At 46.7% G+C, this 27,357-nt stretch overlaps 1 protein-coding gene across 1 annotated transcript in view; it reads right to left on the bottom strand.

Moving 5' to 3' along the window:
* The window catches only part of Hhat (hedgehog acyltransferase), a 233,252-nt gene that overhangs the window by 138,205 nt on the left and 67,690 nt on the right, over positions 1-27,357 (bottom strand). The window contains exon 8 of the mRNA XM_057770209.1: positions 22,677-22,827. Within this exon, the coding sequence (XP_057626192.1) occupies positions 22,677-22,827 (151 nt within the window). The remainder of the gene's footprint in view (positions 1-22,676; positions 22,828-27,357) is intronic.

Here is a 27,357-nt window from a genome sequence, read left to right on the forward strand (position 1 = left end):
GTTCATGAGGTTGGGTCTATGGAACAGGATAATAGAAAGGAAGATTTGCGTTTGACATTTAGAGTGCCAGGCATTGTAGTAGATGCTGCAGAAAGAAACCAAATAAGTGAGCATACAAATCCGCAGGTCCCAGTCTAGTGGAAGAAATATAAATAAACCAAACCAAGGTGATGGATGCAAATGAGAGGTAAGTCCAGCGCAGCCCCGGTGCTGGGAGAAAGCTGTGCACATTACTCCAGATGGAGCTGGTATGCAGGAAGGCCAGCAGGACTGCTTCCCAGAGAAGGTGGCACTCTGGTTGGGTACAGAAGGGGGAATGGAAACTGGCCCTTCCGGTAGGAGACTCTCTCCATGAAAGACAGATGACACGGTGGCAACACGGACAGATGACACGGACAGCAAGACAGACAACAGACACATACAAAAGCGTTTCTGGCTGCTGACAGTTCACGCTGCCATGGTAGCTTCCTGTCGGCGCTCATACTTAAACAGCCACAGCCCATGCTGCCACTGCTCAGCCAGCCTCTGGGCAGAAGCCACCTGACTGACAACTGTCACGGTGGCTGCTCTTCAAGAATGCCTTCAGCTCAGAACAGAAAAAGGCCTGAGCTCTTACTCGAAGCTCAGGGCTCCTCACTGGGGCTGTCAGAAGTTGGCATCCCTGCCACAAAACCTAAGCCTTCTCCCAGTGAATGCTACCAAAAATGATACAGGTTTCAAAGAGGAAAAAAAAAAGCCTCCACAGTTCTGAGTTTAAGAAATAGAAATTGCGATCAGATCATCCCTAACCCCAAATCTAAAATCTGGGATCAAAGTGTCTTTTCAGCACATTCAAACGTTTTTAGAGTTTATCAATTAGAGACACGCAAATCAACAAAATCTATTCAGCCATTCTAAAATTTCCCCTTCCCCCCAAAAGCCCTCTTAAATACTTTTAAAATTTGTCTTTTATTTATTTATTCACTGGGGGAGTGTGCATGCCATAGAATGTGCGGCGATCAGAAGACAACTTCTGGCAGTCCCATCTCCCCTTCCACCCGGTGGGCTCCAGGGATTGAACTCAAGTTGTCAGGCTTAGCGGCAACTGCCTTTACCCATGGAGCCATCTTGGTAGTGAAAACCTCTCAAGTCTGAAACGCTTTTGTCCCAAGTATTTGAGAGATGAGATGTTCCACATGTATGTATCATAATTAGTCTCGACATTTTCGACTGCACTTATTAGAAAAACTCTGGTTTGACTGAATTCAATAGAAACACTGAGAAAACAGCATTTTAAACTCCTCACTCCACAAACCTTGTTCCTCTGAATATAAATCCATTTCTCAGAACAAGAAACTTAATTCCTCTCATTTTCAACAAACATTTATCGAGCATTCACTATAGGCCAGACACCACCGGGGCTGGGGCAACGCTGGTTATGGGCACTGACAGCTTAGAGTGGCAACAGCAGCAAGCACAGCCTTCTGGGAGGGCCTCTGTGGTCCCGGCAGCCCTGAGACCAGCAGCTCCTTCAGGCCTCACTGTGCCAAGCAGCTGGAGAGCAAAACCCTCGACTGATTTCAAGACCAACAAAGCAGCGCAGTCAAGACTGCAGGGCTGAGATCCAGGCACACGGTCAGGGAGACTTTCAAATAAAAGGAGTTCCGTTCCAGCTGGTCAGTGACCCTCACACGAGACAGAAACGACGCCCTTCTGGAAATTCCATCACTTTAAGTTGAAAGCCGGTGGCCCACATTTTGCCTTTGCCCTGTTTCTGCTGCTCCTTTTAACTGTGTGAGCACAGACTTCCTGCTTGGGATCCATTAGACTTGAAAGATGATTCTCTTTCAGTCACTTACTCTAGAGAAAAGGATTATCGGGGAAGACAGATTGGCTTTGCACAGTAGGGGATAGCAAATTATATTAACCTCCATGTTGTAATTATTCTACAAGATTCTGTGAAGTAGGGCATACATTTATGGATATAATAATCCCTACTTAAAACATATAAAAGTTTAATGATACCATTTATCCACAGGTAAGAAAAAGTCCCATAAGCCTATCCATTACCGAAGCTACACATCCAAACCATATGGTGACGGCAAGGACAAGCCCTTTGTGTGGGATTTTCTGCAAGACACTTGGACCCAGCCTCACACTTATTTGTAAGACACGGCCACAGATTTGAAGTGAGAGCCATCAATAACACCAACTAGGAATCAGCCGGCACTCAGCCAGCACTCAGTCCAGCACTAAGCCGGCACTCAGTCCAGCACCCGGCCAGCACTCAGTCAGCACAAGGCACTCAGACCAGCACTCAGCTGGTGCTCAGCTGGCACTTAGCCAGCACCCAGACCAGCACTCAGTCAGCATTCAGACCAGCACTCGGCCAGCACTCAGATCAGCACTCAGTTAACACTCAGCCAGCATTCAGACCAGCACTCAGACCAGCAGTCAGCCAGCAGTCAGCCGGCACTCAGCCGGCACTCAGACCAGCACTCAGCCAGTACCCAGGCCTTCTGATTCCTGACACATTTAAGTCACGTTCACTGCATTGCCCCAGATACAATCTGTCATAAAAATGTTCAGTGTGTATCTGTTGTGTATGTGCACATGTATTTGTTACATAGGAAGAAACAGCTAATAGATGTCGACAGCTGAAACAAATAAGAAAGTATCAGTACACTAAATATTATTATGTATCTTTATGTTAAATGCTGCATGTTTATATACTGTAATCTGTTCACAAACACTGATTTTCACTTAGTCACCGGTACACCATGATCTCCTGGCTGGCTCCGCCATCCCTAGCACACCCTTGGTACCTTACTGAGTCTTGCCTGGCTCGGAGAGCAGAGGTCTCAGTCCTCGGCACACATCCCCTCAGCAATCTCCCACCACTGTCTGTGTGGTAAGACTTCAACACAGGCTCCTTCCTGGCCTCCAGGGTCTTTGCCTTCCTGTGCACCTCTTCTTAGGTGTCCAGGAGCCACCGAATACTTAATACACCCCGAAAGAAATGCCTCCTCTCCCCTTGGTTTTGCCCCTCCCATGGCCTTCCCCATCCCAGGTGATAACAGCTACAACCTGCAGACACTCAGGCCAATGGTACCCATGGCTCCCTAACCCTCACATTGGACTCGCCAAAACAAAACAAAACTATAAGGTCTACCTAAGAACTAAATTCAGACTGCTGGCTTCCCAGCATCTGAACTTTGATGGCTCTTTCTGCTCTTGGCAAGGCATTTTCAATGAAGTCAAAATGATCTCTAAAACCCCATGATCCTCCACTCTCCTACTAAAACCCTACAATGTCTCCCCGCTTCACTCAGAGGAGCACCCTAAGTCCTCATCCTTGGCTCAAGAGCTCTGTGTGCAAGGGCTCACAGCCAGAAGAGGTTCAGATCTGGACTTGGGCCATTCGAGAGCTCAAGGGGGAACTAGCTGTGCTGATCCTTCAAAGGAGGCTGGCCTTGTCTGACATGATCACACTGGTGTAGGAGGTCCTTCTGTATTTTTGTTGCTTTCATTGGTTGAATAAAGAAACTGCCTTGGCCTTTTGAGAGGGCAGAACTTAGATAGGTGGAGTAGACTGAACTGAATGCTGGGAAGAAGGGCAGTGTAGCAGATGCCATGGTTCTCCTGCCCGAGCTGGTTAGACCCATGCCGGTAAGCCACAGTCAAGTGGCGATACACGTTAATGGAGATGGGTTAAACTAATATGTGAGAGTTAGCCAATAAGGGGCTAGAGATAATGGGCCAGACAGTGATTTAATTAATACAATTTCTGTGTGGTTATTGCAGGTATAAGCTAGCCAGGCAGCAGGACACAGCGGGACAGAACAAAGGGGCCCTGCGCACACCTGAAGGGTCACTCTGAATTCCAAGTGTCTGTTTTTGTGGATAACCAGTAAAGAGAACATACTTAGATGATACCAACCTGAATGGATAAAGGAGCAGAAAAAAGAAAAGCATGTGAGCCAGTGACACAAAGAACAGACAAGTTAAATGTGGGCAGTAGATGGAAAGTGGTTCCTTCGGACGGGCCATAGTAGAAGGTGGCCACAGCAACAGGCTCCTTGGGACTCCTGTGAGCACATCAGACTCCTGTGCTGTGCTCAGCCCCCACACTCAAGGCTGGAAGTATTCTCTGTAGGCAACCATAGACCTTACTCTCATATTCCAGATCTGTATGGTTAGTTCTATACCGCAACTTGGCTAGGTCTTGGAACCGGTTATTTGGGTGAAGCACCAGCTTGGAGGGTACCACAAAGACATTTTAAAATCATGGTTAGCCGGGCGGTGGTGGCGCACGCCTTTAATCCCAGCACTTGGGAGGCAGAGGCAGGCGGATCTCTGTGAGTTCGAGACCAGCCTGGTCTACAAGAGCTAGTTCCAGGACAGGCTCCAAAACCACAGAGAAACCCTGTCTCGAAAAACCAAAAAAAAAAAATAAAAAAATAAAATAAAATCATGGTTAACATCTAGAACAATGGACTTTGGATAAAACATCATTGTGAGGCAGAACTCAGTCAATCAGTTGAAGACCTTAATGGCACAGAGGACCCAGAGAGAAAGGAATTTTCTCTCCAAAACTAAGTTCAGACTCAAAATCGCATCCGCTCTTCCCTAGCTCTTCAGTCTGCCCTGCAGATGCCACACTTACCAGGTCTTCTTAAAATGCGCGTGCGCGCACACACACATGCGCATGCGCGCGCACACACACGCACACGCACGCACACACGCACACACGCACACACACACACACACACACACACACACACACACTGTAATTTGTATGGATTGTAAATACCAGGAGCACCAGCCTCAAAGCTGGCTTGATGTGTAGGAATACTGCTCCACCCCAGCAGATCCTACTACGGTAACAGCACTTAATGATGCATAAAGAAATCACCATCCTCTTCAGTGAAGGACCATGTGTGTGTGTGTGTGTGTGTGTGTGTGTGTGTGTACAAACAAATATGGCTTCTCCTCGAAGGTTCTAAGACTCCGCCACACGATGAGAAACTTAAGCACACCTCTGCTGCTTTCCACCTTGCTCCTCTGCTCCTTGGGATATGCTATTTTTGTCTCCTGGTATTTAAAAAAGCCACACTTTTTTTTTCAATTTCATATTTTAAATGTTTTCTTTCTAAATTGAAAGTAAAAGTCTCTGTGCTGGAACACTTTTCTTAGGGGAAGTTAATCACAGTCTTCTCCTATACTGAGCTTACACTTGACAGAAATTAAGACACGGCACTCAGGTCAAACGCCAGCTGACCTCAATTTGAAGTTCCAGTACAATGGTACCAGCAGGCCACAGGGTCACATTCGCTGCCCTCGAGACCATTATTTGTAAGTAATAGTCTCCTTATGGGGTTTTGCCTGAGGATGCACAGGGATTGCAAGCCTAGGAAGTTTCCTCCGGGGTTTGATTCGGCCAAAGCCACTTCTCGAGCAAACATGATGATTCCTGGGCTAGCTTTGTGTTTCAGCTTTCTGGTCTGCACAGCCCTCCCCTTGAGACGTCTCCCAGGAGCCAAGTCTAAGAAAGGCAACTGCAGGTGGAGGTGTCCAAAGAAATCAGCAGGCCCGTGCTCTCATCCAGGGCTGTACTCACGGTTTCTAGCTGCTGGAGGCCAAGGGTCCCCTGAGACACTCAGAAATATTTTGAAATGAGCCCTGATTTAACAAGTGGTTCTCAACCTGTGGGTCATGACCCCTTTGGGTTGCAATGACCCTTTCACGTGATGGTTGAATACTAGATACCCTGCATATCAGATATTTATATTACAATTCACAGCAGTAGCTAAATTACAGTTATGAAGTAGCAACAAAAACCATTTCATGGTTGGGGGCCACTACAACATGAGGAACTGTATTAAAGGGTTGCAGTATTAGGAAAGTTGAAAACCACTGGGCTAAGCTATCCCTGGACCCTCATTCCAAGCCTGGTGGCTATGAGCCGATGGTACAGAGCCTGGTTAGCTGAGACTCAGATGGGAAGTCTCATCTGGTTCCAAAACTCACAGACCTGGTGACCAGATCTCAGATCCCTCAGGAACTCCTTGGAGTTAATCTGTTACTAAAATGGGCTTGCAGCAAGCTGAGCTCCCTTCAGGACCTGGAGCTGCAACTGTCCTAGCAGGAGAGAACATGGTGTGGTCTAAAAAAACACACCCTTGCTTTCGACCATCAGGCTATTGAGACAATTAATCTCCAATGGACTGGAATGGACTGGAATGTCCCTAGGAGCTGTCAGACCATCTTGCAGGAAAGACAAGAGCTGAAATAACTGTGGATCAATGATGGATGGGACCACACCTTGACTGAACTCCTGAGTTATACCTTTACCCTTACTATCTCATGTCAAGACTCCCCCAAGATGGACACTGGGAACAGGCAGCACTGAACCTCTTTATTTGTTCTTCTTCCTAATGTGGATTTCCTGTTGCCGACAAGGTCTCTGCTGAGTCTACTGCTTCCTACTGTCCCACAGGTGTGCACTCAGCTGTCCCTGTGCCTTCCAGCCTCTCCTGCTCTCGGTCCCTCTCACTAATATCTGGAATTCTAAAGCGTGAACTTTGAGAACTTGCATGACAATGACAGATATGAAGGCTAGCAGGTGAAAGGCTCTGAGTTGAGAGAGACTGGGGACCTCATTACCCTGTTTTCCACACTCTTCAGAGCCAAGCTGCCTCCTCCTTGTTGAAGAGAGCAGATGTAGCTTTCAAAGCCATGGAATAATCAGCAAATCGAGATTTCCTTCAGGTGAACAATATGGGCATGGTTCAGGGACTGGAGGTAGGCGTGGGAGTCTGCCTGTTTCCTGTCAACCAAGGCGACCAAGAGACTTGATCTCAGCCTGCAGCAAGGTCTTAGAGGTGTGTCTCTGATCCTAGCTTGTTCAGAGGCCCTTGACTCTCTCAGTGGACAAAGCTTCAAAAAGTACTTAAGCACTAAGTGTAAATTCTGGGCACCACTCCACCACTCCCTGCCTGAGGTACAAGGAGCACACTGCTTGCTTGCTCTCTCTCTCTCTCTCTCTCTCTCTCTCTCCCTCTCTCTCTCTCTCCCCCTCTCTCTCTTATCTATCTTCTCTCTCTCTACATGCGCGCACACCAGCACAGTCCATGTGAACTCCAGTGGACACATGCTTGCTCAGCCCTGACCTTATCTGGTAGGCAAGAACCCAGAGCCACAGATATCGGGGTACTGAGCAGACACCCCTCTCTAATAACAACTCCAATACTTAATTATGCACTCTTTGAGTTTCCGCAGAACAATCCTTCCTGCTGAGCAGAGGAACGAGCTGCTGCCTGGAGTGTCTCCATCATGAGTGAGCAGTTGCCTAATGTACTCGTGGGAAGGATTCAAAATATCCCATTAACAGAAGATTTGCGAGCCCGTCTCCTTAATGGTATCTGCATGTCACTACATGATAGCAAGCATATTAATTAAAGCCCCGATTATACTTCAATCAATTAGGAATAATTTAGGGGGCTAAAAAATTATTAAATTTAAAAAAAAAATGAAAACTGACTACTTAGTGGGACGCAGAACAAAACCCTCAGCGTTGCTGGGGAATTCATTACTTGTCCTACCGCTGTGACAAAACACCCAATAAAAGCAACTTAATTTAATCTTATTTTAATTTAAGGACAGAAGGATTATTTGGGTTTGCATTTCAAGTTCATGACAGGAGCTTAAAGTGGCTGTCACAGCCAGGAAGCAAAGAACAGTGAGCATTCGGGTTACCTGGCTTTCTCCCTTGTATCCAGTCCAGGGCTCCAGCCCAGGGGATGGTACCACTGACAGTTAAGGAATGTCTTTCCACCTCAGTTAACCTGATCTAGATAAACTCTCACAGGCATGCCCACGGGCTTGTCTCCTGAAGGAACCCAGATCCTGCTGATCACTAACCGGGACCATCACAGGTCAGGACAAATCTGGGAGATCACTAATTCAAGAACTTAAAATCCCCACTTCCGTTTCACCTTTATAGAAGTTTAAACTGAAGAAAATCTTAAGGATATTAAATTCCATTCCCTCTTTCAGCATAGAGGAAACTGAGGCCCCACGAGGTATCTACCAAATGCCTTTTCAGAACAGAAGACCACGGAGAACTTGCAGCTGGAGAGCCTGTGACCCAAGTGGCCCTAGGCTTTTGCTGGAAGTTCACAGTCAGCTCTGGGGCCCTGCTACTAAATGTCAGCAAAAGAAACAAAACTCTGACCAGGGTGGGGCAGAGAATACGTCTATCAGCCTGCGCTAGCAGAGGAGAGGGTCTGCCTTGGAGGGGCCAGGTTTCAGAATTTGGTGCTGTGTGTCCTAGAAGGAGGAATTTTGATGTCAAAAGCCTGGTCTACAAGCATGTTCTCTGTCCTGACGTGAGTGCCAGCCCACATGTGCATAGGAGAAGGTCTACCCACTTCACTCTTCCTCCCTTCACATCCATAGGCACCTATTCTTCTCTCTCTCTCTCTCTCTCCTCACTCTCTCCTCCCTCCCTCCCCTCTTTCTCCCTTCCTCTTTCCCCTCTCTCTTCCAGTTACTGTTCAACTTGAGCCAAGACACTCAAACTCAGATTTGGGCTCAATGAGGAGCAGAGATTCCGAATCCTCATGGTTACATTGTATCTTATATTTCTGCTCTGCACACAAACATCCCAAGACCCAAATCTTTCAAAAGAAAACAAAGTAGGGTAATTGGTAGCTCAAGATTTGTACAAAGGAAAATTTTGGTGCTTGTCCACAGAAGTCAGTATACGGGATCGCCGGCCAAGAGAGGACAATTTGAGTGCCAAAACCTTAGAGGAGTAATGAATTAAAAACCACTAGAAGACATGAAGTACGTCATACAGATAAATAATGAAGAATATGGGGTGTGGGAGGCCTTGCTTACCACAGAACCCCAAGTACCAAGGCAAGGGCCAAAGCTGGATGTCAACATCCTGTAGCATGGCTTCTAAGTGTCTCCTATAGCCTTCTTTTTAGTTGTAAAGCGGGAGGGAGGGAAACAAAAAAGAAAGTATGACAAATTAGACCATAGCTTTTCTAGATAATGAAAATTAATACACCAGTAAGGACAGGAAAGGGGGTGTCTCCAGTCTAATACCCTAAAAAAGACACACTTTTCTTATATGTGATAACTTCTGAATTGAAACAGTTCCATCCCTGAGGAAAGATCCTCAAGACTCATAGATAAATGACCCACAAGTCTCAGAGTTCCTGAAACTTACCAGATGCACAGGCTCTCTTTCTTCAGGGTTATATAGACAGCAAGGACTGCTGGGAAGAGAGGGGACTCTGCAACCTGCCAAGCTGCCTGTGACTTACATACAGAGTTGGGGAGATGCAGCTTCCATGGTCATCTCCCATGTTGGGGAGGGCTTTTTAGTGATACAGTCGTGTTTGAAGAGCCCATGCTCCTGTAAGAAGCCCTTCCATTCACATATTCCCAGGCAAAGTCATACAACTTCTTCAGATATATCTCTGTTCAGATGCGCCGTCTAAATACACGGCCTCTAAAGAAGAGCTAAATTCTATCTTTTAAGAGAGAAAGAGAATATGCATGCATGCATGTAGGTTCTGGAGTTACAGGCATTTGCAAAACATTTGATGTGCGTATTGAAACACATGCTCGGGTTCTCTGATGGAGAGATAAGCACTCCTAACTGCTAAGCCACCTCTCCAGACCTAAGAGCTAAACGTCTCAACACTGTAGAAGACAGAGGGCATAGAAGCCTTCCAGATAAGACCAGATAAGAGACCCTAAAGTTCCAATCCTGTGTAAGTCTAGTTCCCTCCGAGAAAGATGAGTTCTAAGTGACTAATAGCTTATCACTCCTCAATGAACAATCTACAGGTAGAAAATCACCCACCTCCACCAAATCTTCCTCACAGTGAGCCTTGCAAAAATGAACAAAACCAGTCTCCCATCAAAGATGAGCCCATTAACCAGTCACAGCCCTATGTCATCACTGGGCCATGCTTCTTCACCAAGAGTGTGTGGGGGTTTGTGTGTGTCCACACGCACGCACACATTAAAAATGTTCTTGGGCTATCTTGTGTTCTTGAATAGTCAGTGACCTCCTCTCTGTGTGACTTAATGACCTTGTGACTGTCACACCAGCTCCCATCAACTCCAAGGCTAAATGTGTCCTCAGAAAGGACCTGAGACCATAGCAGATATTTCCCCTCTTTACTAAAGCCGGCGTCTGACTGCTGTATCTGAGAACTATTGGTTGATAGCTTTCTTTGTTCTGTTTCTACTAAAATGTTACAAAATTGCTCTCCTTGGACCATATCCCTTGGGAGAAAGCTGAATCTCTTTTCCCTGGCCTTGGACATTCATATTTGGTTCTAGAATAAACCATGTCTTTCTCTGTGAGGTCAGAGCTCCTTTTTGCGTTTTCACAGACACTGGCCGTGGTAGAATCAGGGTCAGGATGCACCAGTCACTCACTCTGCTCTCCTAAACAAACCGGGAGCATGATTAAGTGGACACGGTCGGCAGCCTACTTTCCAGCTCATGAGTCACCAACAAGGCTTGAGTCATTACATTTGTTTGCCCACTGTCTAAATAGCCCAACACCCTTCTCAACAGTAGACATAAAGGCCTTTGGGTTTTGTGCCAAAATAACTATACACAGATTCACATACACAAAGTTCCCAACCAGAAGGTGGCTATTGTTACACAATAGCAACTTCTATTGCTGGTAAACCCACCAGACATACAGGGTGGACAAGGCAGTTAAACTGCCAATGACCCCAGCATCCACAGGCACTAAAGAGGTTGTATTTACTCTACGTGGTAGTTTTGGAAAACAACCTCTGGCTTTGAATTAGACAGAAGCCAAGATCTGCCTGAGTGGATGAGGACAGAAGGGACTGAGCAAAAGCTGCTGCCATGAGCGTATGACACCTTTTAAGCGGTGAGAAATTCATTTAATAAATCGACTGAAGCCTGAAATCTAATTAAATCTAAAAGAGGCATCGGTTTGAAATGCTAATAAGTTCGCACTGTACAGGCGCGGCTTCTGCACACGCCTTTAATAACGCATGGTCTGAAGTGCTTTCTGAATTCATTGAGGATGCTCTGGGGCAGAACCTGAATCCCTTCCAAACTCAGCGTCAGATGCAAACACCTCTGTGCAGCAGAGCTGTCTGGCCACCTTCTTCCCACGAAAGGGGGATGAGAGGATGAGCAGTCTTAGGACTGGACCAGACTGTAAGAAAAAGGGAACTCTATAAAGGACCCCATGTGCCTTTCACCCAGGAAAGCCATGAGTGAGCATCACCTCATTGCAGCACCCTAGGCTTGGGATCATTTAAATGGTCATGCCTCATGACACAGTCCAGCTTTCTAGAAATGAATGCTTTGAGTAGTTCACCCTAATCTGGAGCCCATCTTCAACCCTTTTAAACAGACATGTTTGGGTGTGGGCAAGTGTTGTGGTATGTAAAGTATGTAAAGATCAGAAGACAACATGCGGGAGTCAATGCTCTCCTTCCATCACGTGAGAGCTGGGACCTGAGCTCGGGTCCTCAGGTGTCCCGTCTGGCTGTCATCTTCATGCATGTAGCCGTGCCCGCCTCACAAAGATCATCCCTGTTGGGCTTGTTGATGATGTATGTCTCTCCCACATCACTTGACCCCATCACCCCGAACCTCCACCTCGCTGTAGAGTACCCAACTGCATCTACTAACCAGTAATATGCACTGGGGATCAGTCAGGGTTAGAGGGAGGAGAGTCCATCTCTGTGGCTACAGGGACATCCTGTTCCTTTTGAGTAGGGCTTTCTGGACACATCTGTTAGAGGAGCAGTACCCACACCCCTTTAAGTAGCCCTCCACCTATGCCCAATAGAGCTCTTTGATTCTTCAGAGTGACCTTCAGTCGAATAGCAATTGTGTTTGACACTGGGACCTTAGAAGAAGGGGCGGATATGACTTATGTCTCTCCTTGGGAAGGGATTTTAGGGACATTAGACTCAGGGGCAAGTGTCTTTACCCACTGAACCATCTCGTGGATCCCTAGAGCCACCCTCAGCCACCAGAGGCACTTGCATACCACAGCCCCAGAGTTCAGCTTTCCTTGCTGACTCAGAGCAGTCCTGAGATATCAGATGCACAGCCCAGTATTTCTCTGTGTGGTGGGAGGACTCATGTGGGCCAGGCACTGGGTCTGTGCTTCCACACAGCACCCTTGCTTCTGGAAGCTCAGCTCCCTCCCATAGTCTCCATCTGAGATGTGGAGACAAAGGATACACAGTGGCATCTGAGGCCACTCTCATCCCATCCCCTGTCCCTCTCTTGCTCTCACTTGCCCTGGTCTCACTTGCTCTTCCTTGTTCTCTTTGATGTGCATCTGACCCCGGACCTTTTCATGGGCTGCACCCTCTTCCTGCAACACCTCCCCAGCTAGTCACGTGTGTCTCACATCTTCCTTCAGGTCTGCACTGCATGTAACTAAACTTCTTGGTGAGGCCTAGCCTCACCCCTTGAGAATCCATGCTCATTATCCCAGGTCCCTGTACTTGTGGGTTTATCTGATCAATAAAACCCATGAGAGCTCCAGATGAACATCTGTGCAGTTACTCAAGCTCAGAGGCCAGAACTGCGAGTCTCTGGACCTGTTAGAAGGAAAGGGCTCGCTATGCTGTTGGTGCACTCCACACTGACATCCCATCTACACTGCCACATTTTGGTGTGTTCTGGGAGATGACATCACTGTCTCCTTAAGCATGTCACAGGAAGTACTGTGTGGTGTCCTAAGCATGAGAAAGCCATGGAACATCTTATCTGAGAAAAACTGGTGTCAGTGTTCCCCCATTTCCCTCAGGCCCGAGTTCCAGTGCCGCTGGGCATGAGTTCAGTGTTAGTGAGGCAAAATCATGCATCAGCAAGGTGTCTTTAAACAGAGCACGAAACAATGATAGATGGAGTGAGCGCCTGAAAACCTGAAAACCTCTGAATGTTCACCTCAAAACTTCTGGGGCATGCCACGCTGCACACCATGCCACACTGCATACAATGCCACGCTGCACACCATGCCAGGCATGCCACGCTACACACCATGCCACGCTGCACACCATGGCAAGAAATAAACAACACTTCTAGGGACAACAATCAGAGACTCCGTTCAATCTTACACCATGGGTTACAGTTTAGAGTTCTTCATAAAGACAAAGTATTAACATTGATCTCTGGGGAGCAATTGGACAGGCTCAGAGAGCCCTGCTCATATTCAGGACTGTAACACTAACCCCTATGCACATGGGTTGTTGGAATGAAGATGGCAAGTTGCAAGTGGGCCTGAAATAGCAACACAAGCAAGCACAGCAAAGCCAAACCAATCAGCAGTCTAAGGACTCAAAAAGATGGCGCCAACGAGAGCTTTTGGGGCTGGAGAGATGGCTCAGAAGTTGAGAGCGAGCCGGGTGGTGGTGGCACACGCCTTTAATCCCAGCACTCGGGAGGCAGAGACAGGCGGATCTCTATGAGTTCGAGGCCAGCCTGGTCTACAAGAGCTAGTTCCAGGACAGGAACCAAAAAGCTACGGAGAAACCCTGTCTCGAAAAATCAAAAAAAAAAAAAAAAAAAAAAAAAAAAAAAAAGTTGAGAGCGAACACGCACACTGCTCTTGCAGAGGATCTGTGTTCAGTCCCCACGCCTCCTAAAACCTCACAACTAGGGAATCCCATGTGCTCTTCTGACCTCTGCAGGTGCCTGCGTGTATGTGACGTACACTCACACAGACATACACACATACGTGTAAATAAAAACAACATAAATAAATAAAAAGAATCTTGTACTTATTCATGGTATAACAGAAAAAGGCAATATAATCACCCACAGTGATGTAGAATGCATGAATTTTCATCTCTGAGGAAAGCCGTGATTCAACAAAAGTCTTTCTTAGCAATGGTAAGACCTGGAATATGTGACACAGCCTTTGATGATATCTTCGTCCTTATTGATAAGACTATTACACAGAATAAATGAGCTCATTCTAATGGGGATTTTTTAAATTGAAATCACTCATTTTGTATCTTAGCGATCCCTAGTTCCTAGTCATGGCCTAGAGCTCACAAATTCAGAATCAAATCCAGGTCCAATCTTAAGTACTTTTCTTATCATTACAAAAAGAAAATTCATTCTACTTATGAAAGCTGAGACACACGGCTCCTTTCCTAAGGAGTGTGCCACAACAGAAAGATGCCCCTTGTCCACAGCGGCCGTGGAACAGAAATGACACTGAAGAAGATGAAATTATCCAGCTATCTTTCCCTGCCCGCCCTCTGCTAACCCCTAATATCCTGAAGGAGAGGTTACTACACAGGGAGAGACGCAAACCTAAAAGCAGAATGATACACGGTTAATAAAAGCTCAGGGTCAGAAATTGGGGTTCAACCTGAAGATCTGAAAAGCAAAACAGCCAGCCACTGGCTTTTACCTTGACCTCAGTCTGAAATGTTGATCCCGCCTCCAGAAAACGCAGAATGAGACTGTCTCTGAGAGCTATCTCCTCCTGTCTTATATTCCTCTCTAGAGCTGGGATTAAAGGTGTGCACCACTGGGATTAAAGGTGTGCACCACCCAATTTCTATGGCAACAAGTGTGGCTATGGGATTAAAGGTGTGTGTCATTGTGGCTACTGAGATTAAAGGTGTGTGTTACCATAACCTGGTCTGTGAGGCTGACCAGTGGGACTGTTTTTCTCACAGATCTTCAGGCGGTCTTTATTTATTTAAAATACAATTGAAATGCCACCACAGGAGAATGTTTACTTCTGGCTTTGGCCTCTGAGATGCCAACCTGCTGAAGGCTTTTCTACAACACAGAACTGGGGAGCGGATGTGGGCAGAGTGTGACAAAGGGGTGGAAAGGCTAAGAGGGGTGTAGAGGGAGACACCCATGGGGGAAAAGTCATCTCTGTGTGGGCATCAGAGAAGTCTCTAGATCTCTGTCTCTAACATAACGGGGGAAGCCCTCAACAGCTCTCACCACCACCCAGTCAGTGACTTGAACTAATGAGGCAGCTCCTTCCTCCTAGTCTTTGGTGTCTACAGACCAACTCTCTGCCAACGGAACCCTTCTCTGCCACTTCCACAATGAGTTTCTAGGGAGTTGGTACCCACATCCTATGTCAGGCTCACACTCAACACAGTTGAAAGCACTTACATGACCATCTCACAGAACGCCAGCTACATATTTATAGCTGCTCTGTTATCATCGCTAGAATCTGAATGCTTCCACAGTATGTTCTAGAAGAGCTTTACTCCAAACACTGCATCCTGTTTCCTCAACTTAATGTGTAAGAGAGTTAGACTTTTTTTCTCAGCACTTCCCTTAGAAAAACTCCAACCCTGAAGACAAGCAGCTGTCAGACTCCTCTTGCATCAAAGTCTGAATGGAAAGTCTTTTCTCCCTTCAAGCTGGCAACTTCCTCCCTCATCTGCTATCTATGGCAGAGCAGTGTCTGGTGAAATGATGACTATAATTAAGGCAGGTGTATACACTCCTCCTCCCAGATCCTCTCAGGTGCATTCGTTCTCAATAAAATTGAAAGTAGACATAATATTTTGACAAACCACATAGAACACCTGACGAAGAAAATTAGGAGGTGAGGAAGGCTGAGAACCCATGGTGGTCATGCATGATGTGTGTAACATCCTTCAGGTGTGTCTCACAGTGCACAGAGAAAGACCAGTTACACATCAGGAGGTGAGGAAGACTGAGAACCCATGGTGGTCATGTATGATGTGTGTAACATCCTTCAGGTGTGGCTCACAGTGCACAGAGAAAGACCAGTTAAACACCAGGAGGTGAGGAAGGCTGAGAACCCATGGTGGTCATGTATGATGTGTGTAACATCCTTCAGGTGTGGCTCACAGTGCACAGAGAAAGACCAGTTACACACTAGTTCAAAACACTGGAATCTTTGCTCTTAAATTACAATGGGCAGAATTTTAGAAAACCATGATTGTCTACTGAATTCATCATTTTTCTCATCATTGTGACAAAGTAAATACTTGACAAGAAGAAACGTGGGGGAAGAGAGGTTTGTTTGAGCTCATGCAGTTGGAGAAGCTGGACTCCATCCTGGCAAGAAAGAGTGATGAGGGAACAGCTCATGTCTGCAGCAGCAGGAACATGGGGGGGGGGGTTTGCTCTCCCAGCAGATCAAGAGTCAGAACCACACAGGAAGCAAGGTCAGCTTTAAACCTGAAGGACAGCCCCCAGTGACCTGCCTCTTCCAGTGAGGTCCCACCTCCTGAAGGTTCAACAAACTCCCCAAACATCACATCCACCAGGGACCAAGTATTCAAACACATGCACTTGTGAGTGTGACATTCCACGTGCATCGCTCCAGCATGGATTTCCCGAAGGCAACCAGGACTCAAGCACAGGCAGCCTGGCCTCACCCCTGTGCCCCCAACACCATATTCTGGTGACTAGCAAGAGTGAGGGATGACCAATGCCCTTCATAGGAAGAGGCCCGGGTGTCACCTGTGCTACACTGCTTCTATCCTAGAAGCCTTCTATCAAAGAGTCCGTCCACAATTGGACACAGAAAAATCTTCCACACAAGGAAAATGGAAAGGTCAGCCTTGAAGCAAAACAAACCAGGACACAAAATGGAACGGTGGCCACTCCACATTTCCTTTCCACTTTGATCGATGGAAGTTTGTGTTCATAAAAAAAAATAGCTCTTAAATTTTTTAAATAATTTTTAAAATATGAGGAAAGAAAAATGCATTTACTGAGTCTGCTGAATGGGGACCAGGAGGGAAGAGTTAGGTAAATGAAGGAAGATGTACAGAGTCCACAGAGGACACTACAGGTGTGCTCAGTAATAAAAATACCCCAATGCCTGGGGCAGACCTGGGGCCACAGGCTTCCATCTGAAACCCATGTCTTCTGCCCAGTCCTACCCATTTTCCACACCTCCAACCACTCACCCTTCCAGGCTTTCTTTACTAGAAAGTAAAAAAGCAAAAGGCACGGTATGAATTTTTACCCTGTCTGTACCAATGACACTGAGCTAATTTTTGGTGTTTGCCCTGTGTCCATTGCTGAGTGTGTCGTCTCCGTTAACCCCCACAGCAGCCGCCAGAGCAAGAGCTGCTATCAGTCCACCTTAACGCCTCAGAAAAACGAGGTGGAAGGAGGCTGCCGACTTGCCAGATCCCGTGAGTAGCATAATGTGGTAGGAAGCCATCCCGCTTCCATGTGCCTGGGCTGAAGAACAAGAGCATTGATGTCTGTGAGCTCGAGACTTTACCCCACTCTGCTGGATCATGGCTGCTCTAGATTCCAACTGGATGGAGTCTTTGCTTAGCCAATCCCTTTGGCACTCACTGGTCCTAGGCCTGGCCCAGTAGCAGGTAGACCTCATGGTCACCTTCGGCTCTGCCAGGCTTCCAGCAACCCTGCCCCCACTAAAAAAAAAAAAAAAAAAAAAAAAAAAAAAAAAAAAAAAAAAAAAAAAAAAAAAAGTAAAAACTTATTACTTCCCAGGGGTCTACTATAATCTCATTTCCAACAATCATCACATTGTCCTATGGGACAAATCCTCACTTTAGATGTAGAAGATTGGCCCAGAGTCTCACAGCTGATGAGGAGCAAGTTCTTGGGGATCAGGGTCCCTCTGGATAGGGTGAGCACTGTAAACAAGGCCTGCTCCCCCTTTCCTCTTTAGGTTCACCTAGTCTCTGTTCTGTACCAGTGACGCTGGGAGGCCATAGCATCCTGGCACCCTGCCCTACGACTGGGGTTAAGCCTCATTCAGAGGCAGAAGGCTCAAAGAGGCAGCCATCCATCACTGGATTTACTGTTGATTGCACAGCAGAACCAGCTCCCTACCTAGAGAGCTAAAGTCTTCTATTGGCCTCCCAGTCTGGGCAATTGATGCCCCACTGAGAGAAAGTGCTGGGGCTCCTCCTCCTGTTCCTCCTCCCAGCCTAAAGATGTACTCATGCTATAAAGTCTAGCCCTCACCAACTGCTATCCAGATTCCTCTGGGATAGCGGATGATGCATGAATTTGCCTGCAAAGACCAGGAAGCATCATAATTCAAGCAGTGTGGAGGGCAAGCTGCCTGAGATTCTTGAGATAACGGAAATTGACCCATAACTCACCAGCCACTGTGGGAAACCCTATCACTTTGCACACTTCACCTCTATAGCTGGGAATCAAATCAGGGGCACGATCAGAATGCTAATTTGGAACCTCAGACAGGCAACACCATCTTTAATGACTCTTGGCAAAAGATACTCATTAGAGATCTCAGCTCCTCTAAATTAAAACATGAAACCTAGAGATTAAAGCGTAGAAATTTCAATTTCTCAGCCCCATATAGCCGTGGAAAACTCACACCATGGGAATAGAGCTGCTCCCTGGGGCTTTGCTACGTTTGTAAATATTTTGACAAGATCCGTGGAAAGAAAAGCTGGGGACAAGCGTGAACAGACCCAGCAGGTCCCAACTGTAGATGTGGGCCATCAGAGAGCAGCAGTTCTTCAAGGCCAACATAAACCGTCCTGTCAAGAAAGACCATCTCCCTGTCGATGGCCAGAGTCGTCTGTTCTAGGCTACAAAGCTCAGGTTCCAATGACACAGCAGGCTGCTGGCATCGGGGTCCTGACTGGAAGATGGTACAGTCAGCCAGCCTCGTGTTCGGTGTGAAAAGTGCTGTGTTAATAACAGTCTCATCATTGGTTCTGAGAGAATCACTCGATAACCTCCAGGAGACTTCTAAACCTCTCCCCTCCGCCACAGCCCAGCAGAACATGTGCACCACCAGCTTCCCCTCCGCTCTTGACTAAATTCTGCTTACACTCAAGACGAGGGAGCTGTTCCTGGTCTACAGCAACACCCCATATGCAGCCCAGAGACATGGGTGTAAAGTTGGATACTAGGCATCACAACTTGCCTTCCCTTAAAAGACCACACACCAGAAATGTAACATGAAACCCACAGAACAAAGCTGGGTGTGGTCATGGATTCTGCAACACTAGTGCAGGAGAGCCAGAGGCAGGCAGATCCTCAGAGCTTGCTGACCAGTCAGCTTAGCCAATCAATGCCTTCCAGGTTCAGCGGGAGACTGTCTCAGAAGACGGAGGGCAGTTGAGAAAGACACCCAACATTTACCTCTGGCCTCCACATTCATGAACACACATGTACATATGCACTCACATGCGCTACACAGACACATATACTGTGCAAGCACACACATACACCAGACATCCACGCACTCCCACACACAACACTGAAACACCTGCCTGTGAGGAAGGAACAGTCACAAATGACACAAAGACAATCAGCACTTTTATTCTCCTGAAAAAAGCCTCTCCTGAGCTTTCCCCTGGGCATCACGGCTCAGAGGCTCATGTGGATTCTGAAATTCAGCTGTTTAACCTGAAAAGGCCACCTCGTGCAAAGACACAAGCACTTCTTCTAAGTATCCAGCAAGCTGGAATGAAACTTAAAAATACAGAGGGGCTGGTGTGGTGGTGCATACTGGTAATCCTAACATTTGGGGGCTGATGTGGGATTTCCCCTCTGCGTGCTGTGAATACCACTGGATAATAAAGAAAGTGCTTTGAGCCTACAGCAGGTGGAAAAAACTAAACTGAATGCTGGGAGAAAGGAGGCAGAGTCAGGGAGAAGTCATGTAGCCCCACCAGAGACAGATGTCTGAACTTTATTCGGTAAGCCACAGCCTCATGGCAATACACAGATTAATCGAGATGGGTTAATTTAAGATATGAGTTAGCCAGAAATACGCTTAAGCTATTGGCCAAGCAGTATTGCAAATAATATGGTTTCTGTGCGATTATTTTGGGGTTGAGCAGCTGGGCACAAACAAGCAGCCTCCTACTACAACAAGAGACTGATTTCGTGATTTCAAAACCAGCCGTGACTTACAGACACACCTTGTCTCAAGAACAAAACAAAGACAGCGCTGCTAGTAAGAGCCCATCCTGCTCTTGCAGAGGATTTAGGTTCAGTTCCCAGAACCCACACCTGGCAGTTCACAAACACCAGTGACTCCAGTTCCAGGGCATCTGATGCCCATGGGCCTCCTTGGTCACCACACAAACTCACAAAAGCTCACATAGACACACAGACACTTGCTTTGACCAATAAATCTAAAATGGCAAGGAACCTTCTAGTCTTGTGTGCTGCAGAAGCAAGAAAGGGAGCCTACATCAGTCCTAGAGGAGAATCTATTCATGTTTTCATCAAGTGCTCTTGTAAATAACTTTGGATCGCGTCGTGCCAAGGGCTCACACTTTGGAGCCCCACAGAGTAACCATTTGTTACATGACAATGGCGGATAGGTTTTATCCATCTCCGTAGTTTATGTAAGGTGAGGAGAGATGGTCCATCAGTTAATAGTGTATACTGCCCTTCAGTCTTCACGAGGACACAAATTCAGCTGCTAGTACTCACATCGGATGGACCAAAGTAACTGTAACCCCAGCCCCACTGCATCCAATGTCAAGAATCTTCTGGGCTCCAAGGGGGCCCATATGCATAGCTATATACAGATACACAGATATACACGCTCACGTATGCATAGCTATAGACAGACACAGACATAGAAACATACACACACTTAAAAATTTTAAAAATTAAATTTGATTAAATAAAACAAAAACAGACAGTTATCTGTTTTGCTGTATGGAACATAACCACCTTATAGCAATCAGTGAGTTAGTAACTATGGACAAGGAAACTGTCCTGGTCACCATGGTGACCACTCCAGCTGACCCTGCAGAAGTCCCCAGAAAAAAAAAAATCCTTCCCAAGTACATTAGAGCAGATGGTCACAACAGAGAGGCAGAGAAGCCATGCAGGGCTCCCACCAGATGCTTGTGACATGTTCCCAAATCATACCCTGTCCCCACCACGGACTGAGGAAGTGACCTTTCTGAGCAGGTCACAGAATGACAGCTTCCAGTGAGGTTCATCTCAACAAAAACTATCCAGCCATGAAAAGAGCCCCTCTGTCTTCCCCAGCCCTGGCTTTAAAAAGACCAGCCTGGAGCTTGGTGAAAGGACAAAGGAGATGCAAGGGAGCTGCTGAGCTGCCCTTCTATGGCTACAGGAAACCTCCAACCCCATAAAGCAAGCCAGAACACAGCTAACACGTGCATACAGAAGCCCAGGTTATGCCACCTGTGCCCACACGGCTATGGAGAAGCAACACTGCAAGCTGCCTGTGTCCTCCAAAGAGCAGCAGGGGTTTGGCAACACTCACTGAGTTCTCCAGCTACCTCCTGTAGGGATAAGTCCCGCCCCTTAGGGGGCGTGTTCGCCTCGGGCTAATGTTTACCTATAAATCTGGCAAGAGTGCTTGCAGTGCTTGCTTCTGCTTTCCTGGTCTCCACAGGAACGGTGCTTCTGTAAATCTATTTCCCCATTAAAGCTGTATATATTTTTACAATCTGTCTGCATTCGTTTACGCCGTTACAACCTCCGTCTTGGGTCTACAGAGATGAATGAGGCAGAACAGTAACTCTGAACAGGGCAAGAACTGGAACGAAGCAAGTGAGGGAACGGAAGACCAAGTTTCAAGTAGGCACTGATTCCCCCTGTTGAGCTGGTGCCTACCCTGAGCTTCTTCCACTGGGTCTGCAATTGCAACAGCAATCCCGACCCTTGCTACATGCTAGATATGGTCAGAAAAACTTATGTGCAAACAAGTCATTCTGGAAAGCAGCCGTCAAAAATGATAAGGGACTTGGGGATCTTTAGGAACAAAAAATCCCAGGCCAATCATAAGTTCGGGGGACAAAAATCAGTAACAGCTAAAGAACTCAGAGAAAACATCAGTCTGTCGCATGGACCCTGCACGGAACAACACAAAGTTGAGGGTTAGCATCTGGAAGCATCTTCTGTGGCTTGCCTCCTCCTCAAAAGAACTTCTGGAGACAGATGTGCACATCACACTACTATTGTTACTGAAGAGATGAGATAACCAGACCAGGTTTTTCAAAACCTGCAAATGGGTAAACAGCAGTGAGCGCTGGCCTGGGCTGTTACACTCTGCCCATTTATAGTCAACAGTGTGTCTTACACACTCACTTTTCAAGGAAAGCAGAGTGATGAAGACCCCATAGCATGTCTATGATGATGTTTATTGTCAGTTTGACCAGATCCAGAGTCACCTGGGAGATAAGCCTCCAGGCACACCATCTTGGGTAGGTTAGTTGGGGAGGGACGACTCACCCCAAAAGCAGGTGGTACCATTCCCCGGGTTTGGGTCCTGGATTGCATAAAAAGGAGAAAATAAGGGAAGCACCAGCATTCACTGCTCTCTGCTTCCTGGCTTCAGCCACAATGTGACCAACTGCCTCCCAAGCTCCCACGTCTAGGGCTCCCATGTCAGTCTTTACACTCAAATAGCGACCCAAAATGAAGCCTTTTCCCTTAAATTGCTTTGACCGGTATATTTTATCACAGCCATGAGACATCATAGTCCTGTGTGAGTCCTGCCTCACTTACCTCCGTAGCTTTGTGGTCACTCTGTGAGGGTCAGAAAGCCCAGACTGCCATCATCTTAGCAGGATAAAGAATGTGTAGTACCAAATGTGACGTTGGTGAAGGGGAAACAGTAGCCAAACTCTCTGAAGCCCACTGGACACACCCCAAAGACTTACACAAACCACGAGACTGACCTCCACATCCCGGTAAAGCTGAACATGGTGCTGACGCAGCGGGGAAGGGGTGGCGGTGTGAGCCCGTCCAGGCGCATGAGCAGAGCCGGAACACCGAAGAGCACCAAGTATTTCACATAGAAGAAGAGTACTTGGGCCAGGGCCAGTCCTCCTGAAAAGCACAGGGCCTCGTCAGCCATACCAGCGAAAGACAGCAGCCTCCTGAGTCTGTCTTGCTTCTTCTCCAGTCCCTTCTTGCCCTCCACGTCTTGGGAATTTGCACCTAGGCCCTAGTTGGTCCTGTGTGGGCAAAGTTAAGGGCTGCAGCCTCACTGGAGGAAGAATGTCACTGGGGTAGGTTTGAGTAAAAAGCTATGTACTTCTAGTTCACTCTGTTTGTGATTCAAGATATGAGCACTTAGCTCCCTGTCCTGCAGTCTGCCACCTGCTCCATACTGTTCCCACCATCACTGACTCTAACCCTCCGGAACCATGAGCCCAAACAATAAACTCTTTCTTCTATAAGATGCCTTGCTGTGGTGTTTAATCATGGCAACGGAAAAGTAACCACCTTTATTAAAAATGAGATCACCTTTATTACTGTCACAGGCAAGGGGACCTCTCTGCAAGCTACATCTTTTTTTAAAAGTTTATGTGCATGTGTTTGTGTGTGTGTGCACATGTGTGTATTGCCACAGTGCACACGTAAAAGGCAGAGAACTTGTGGGAGCCGGTCCTCTCTCCACTGGGAGCTGATTCTCTCTCCACTGGGAGCTGGTCCTCTCTCCACTGGGAGCCAGTCCTCTCTCCACTGGGAGCCAGTCCTCTCTCCACTGGGAGCTCCAGGAATTGAACTCAAGGCATCAGGCTTGTGTGGCAGGGACCTTTTCTAATAAAGCCACCTCACCAGCACACAAGGCATGCTTTCACAGACAACAGAGAAAAAAGCATGGAAAAATACCCATCTCACTTAAAAACTAGGAGGATGGGGGGATCCTTCACAAGTCCTTTCAAAACCTGTACCCTTCAGAATCCAAAAGCCGTATCCAGAGAGTGTTGGTGAAGACATCATACACAGCACATAAGAATGTCCCACAACACAGCTACCATGGAAAAGAAAACAGAAAAACAATAACTAAAATGGAAAACAATTAAACATAGAGTTTCCCATGTCCCAGAAATTCCAGGCTTTGGTCAAGAGAAATGCAAGAATCTCCACACAGAGACATCCAGGCAGTCTTACAGAACTTCTCTTAACAGACAAAAGATGGGAACAATCCAAACGTCCATCGACAAGCAGACAAGTTACAGTGGATCCAGACAATGGGATAGTACTCTGTCTTACAAAACAGGAACTGAAGTCCCCAGAACAAAAGCCATGTCTTTGTTAAAGTCTACAAGACTGAACCATTGACTACTACATCATTGTGGAGACTTGGATTGCTGCTGATACAGAGCCAAACTGCCTTGCTACACCTTAGTCCATTAAATACTTATTGCTTATTCATCTCTTTGTCTGACCTAACTGATTTTTCAAATATCAAGTGAAACTTGGGGATGTAATGATTTAGTAGAGTACTGGCTCCCATCAACCCAAAAGCTAGCAATGGCACCTGCGACTTGGTATAACCTGCCTTCCTGATGTCCCCAACAACACATCCAGAAAACCCCATGATTTGTGGCTTTCTTGTATTCTCTGACTTTGAGGGGGGCTTGCTTCCCATGTGGTGCAGGGCTGCTGTGGGAGCCACATACTCCCCCGACGTGACTGCGAGGTCAGCAGTGACAGCTCTGTCGGTGTCTGTGAGGTTGGTGCTTGTCCTTTAGACATCTGAAGGTTGCCTGATCAGCTGCACAAGCCATTCCGCAGTGTCCCTCTTACAACAGGAGAAAAGTCCTGGATGCCGCATGAACACACTGTCGCCTTCCCTTTGGAAGCAAGTGAATGATCTACAGTGGTGTCCCGGGAAGCTCAAGGGAGGTGGGAACAGAGCCCCAGTTCTTTTCTGTGTGTTTCCATGGAGGATTCATGAGAATCTCCTGAGCCTTATGTCACATCTAAGTTCCACACAGTTTCTCTTCCAATTAAGAAATACCAGGAGGTCACCACAGAGCCTCATGTTCATTCACTCATTTTTTATTTTGTGTGTGTGTGTGCGTGCATGTGTGTATGTGTGTGCATGTATGTGCGTGTGTGTGCATGCATGTAAATCTTGAGTGTCTTTTCTCATGCACCATCCTTGGGGGTTTTATTTTGTTTTATATTTATCCATTTGTATGTGTGTGTGCATGTGTGTGTGTGTGCATGCATGCCCATCTCAAGTCAATCTTGAGTGTCTTTTCTCATGCACCATCCTTGTTGGTTTTATTTTGTTTTATATTTATTTATTCATTTGTATGTGTGTGTGCTTAAGTGCGCACAGGGAGGTCAGAGGGTATCTTGCAGGAGTCAGTTTTTGTTGTAGAATATTATTTTAAGGTGTGTGACTTGCTTATGCTGCATTTGTTTAACTCTGTGAATCTGTGATTCTTTGCCTGTCTAAAATGCCTGATGGTCCCAACAAAGAGCTAATTGGTCAATAGTGAGCCAGACAGGAGACCACTTCCTAAATATAACCCCAGTAGCACAGACACAGAGAGAAACAATTAATGGGACCTCCTGAAACTGAAAAGCTTCTGTAAAGCAAAGGACACAGTCAATAAAACAAAACGACAGCCTACAAAATGGGAAAATATCTTCACCAACCCCACATCACACAGAGGTCTGATCTCCAAAAAATACAAAGAACTCAAGAAATTGGTCATCAAAAGAACACATAATCCAATAAAAAAAAAAAAAAAAAACTGGATTACAGACCTAAACAGAGAACTCTCAACAGAGGAATCTAAAATGGCTGAAAGGCACTTTAAGGAAATGCTCAACATCCTTAGTCATCAGAGAAATGCAGATCAAAACAACTCTGAGATTCCATCTTACACCTGTAAGAACGGCCAAGATCAAAAACACTGATGACAATTTATGCTGGAAAAGATGCAGGGAAAAGGAAACACTCCTGCATTGCTGGTGGGAATGCAAGCTGGTACAGCCCCTTTGAATGGCAGTGTGGCAATTTCTCAGAAAATTAGGAAACAACCTTCCTCAAGACCCAGTAATACCACTTTTGGGTATATATCCAAAGGATGCTCAATCATGCCACAAGGACATGTGCTCAACTATGTTCATAGCAGCATCGTTTGTCATAGCCAGAACCTGGAAACAACCTAAATGCCCCTCGACCGAAGAATGGATAAGGAAAATGTGGTACATTTACACAATGGAGCAGCAGAAAAAAATAATGACATCTTGAATTTGCAGGCAAATGGATAGAGCTAGAAAACATCATTTTGAGTGAGGTAACCCAGACACAGAAACAATTATCATATGTACTCACTCATAAGTGGTTTTTAAACATAAAGCAAAGAAAACCAGCCCACAAATCACAATCCCAGAGAACCTAGACAACAATGAGGACCCTAAGAGAGACATACACAGATCTAATCTACATGGGAAGTAGAAAAAGATGAGATCTCCTGAGTAAACTGGGAGTGAAGGGATCATGGGAGAGGGTAGAAGGGGAGAGGGGAGAGGCAGGGAGGGGAGCAGAGAAAAATGTAGAGCTCAATAAAAATCAATAAAAAAAAATGGTGAGCCAGAAGCATGGATAGGTGGGGCTGGCAGGCAGAGAGTATAAATAGAAAGAGAAATGAGGAAGAGAAGGAGCAACAAGACAACAAAGAGAGGAGGACTCCGAGGACCGGGGACCAGCCGACCAGCCACCCAGCCACCCAGCCACCCAGCCACCCAGCCACCCATGGAGGAAGAGTGAACATAAGGTATACAGAAGTAAGTAAAGGAAAAAGCCCAGAGGCAAAAGGTAGTTGGGATAAATTAAGAAAAGATGGCAAGAAACAAGCTAAGCTAAGGCTGGGCATTCCTAACTAAGAAGAAGCCTCTCTGGGAGCTGGGCAGTGGGCCCCCCAAAAAGCCAAAAGAGTAAAGACTTCACACAACAAATTCTCTCCTTCCACCCTGTAGATGCCGGGAACTGAACTCAGGTCATCAGATTTGATGGCAAGTGGTTTTACCCATGAGCCACCTGGATAGCCCCACCTTGCTTCTTGAGACAGGCTCTCTCAATGGGACCTGTGGCTTGCTAAGCAGACTGGGCTGGCTGGCGGGTAAGCCCCAGGGATCTACTCGACTCTCCCTCTCCTGGGCTGGGTTTACAGAGCCTCTTTTCACGTGGGTGCTGGGGATCACACTCAGATCTCCATGTTTACCACCTCTCCAGCCACTCCTGTCAGGGAATCCGTCCATTTAGAGTGTAATTCAGGAGGTTTTAGCGTATTTACAAATGTGTGCAGCCACCATCACTTGCCAATGTCAGAATGTTTTATCACTTCAAACCCAGATCTTATCCATCGTCCCTGGCAAGAGGGCTCTTTGCCCCTCAGTTTCTGCTTCATGTTTACTCTGAGTCAAATATGAATGGGTGCTGCCTGGCAACACTGGTTCAGGCCGTCCCAGATGACAAGTTCTACCACGAAAATAGTTACATGAACTTCTGTAGTCACGGAATACAAGAATGTCATAAGTCAAGGTGGCTCAAGCACGGCAGCAGGGATGTCTTTCTCCCATGGCAGGCACTTGCAAGCCCAGTGT

The sequence above is a fragment of the Chionomys nivalis genome, chromosome 5 (assembly GCF_950005125.1).
Source record: "Chionomys nivalis chromosome 5, mChiNiv1.1, whole genome shotgun sequence".
NCBI classification, from domain to species: domain Eukaryota; kingdom Metazoa; phylum Chordata; class Mammalia; order Rodentia; family Cricetidae; genus Chionomys; species Chionomys nivalis.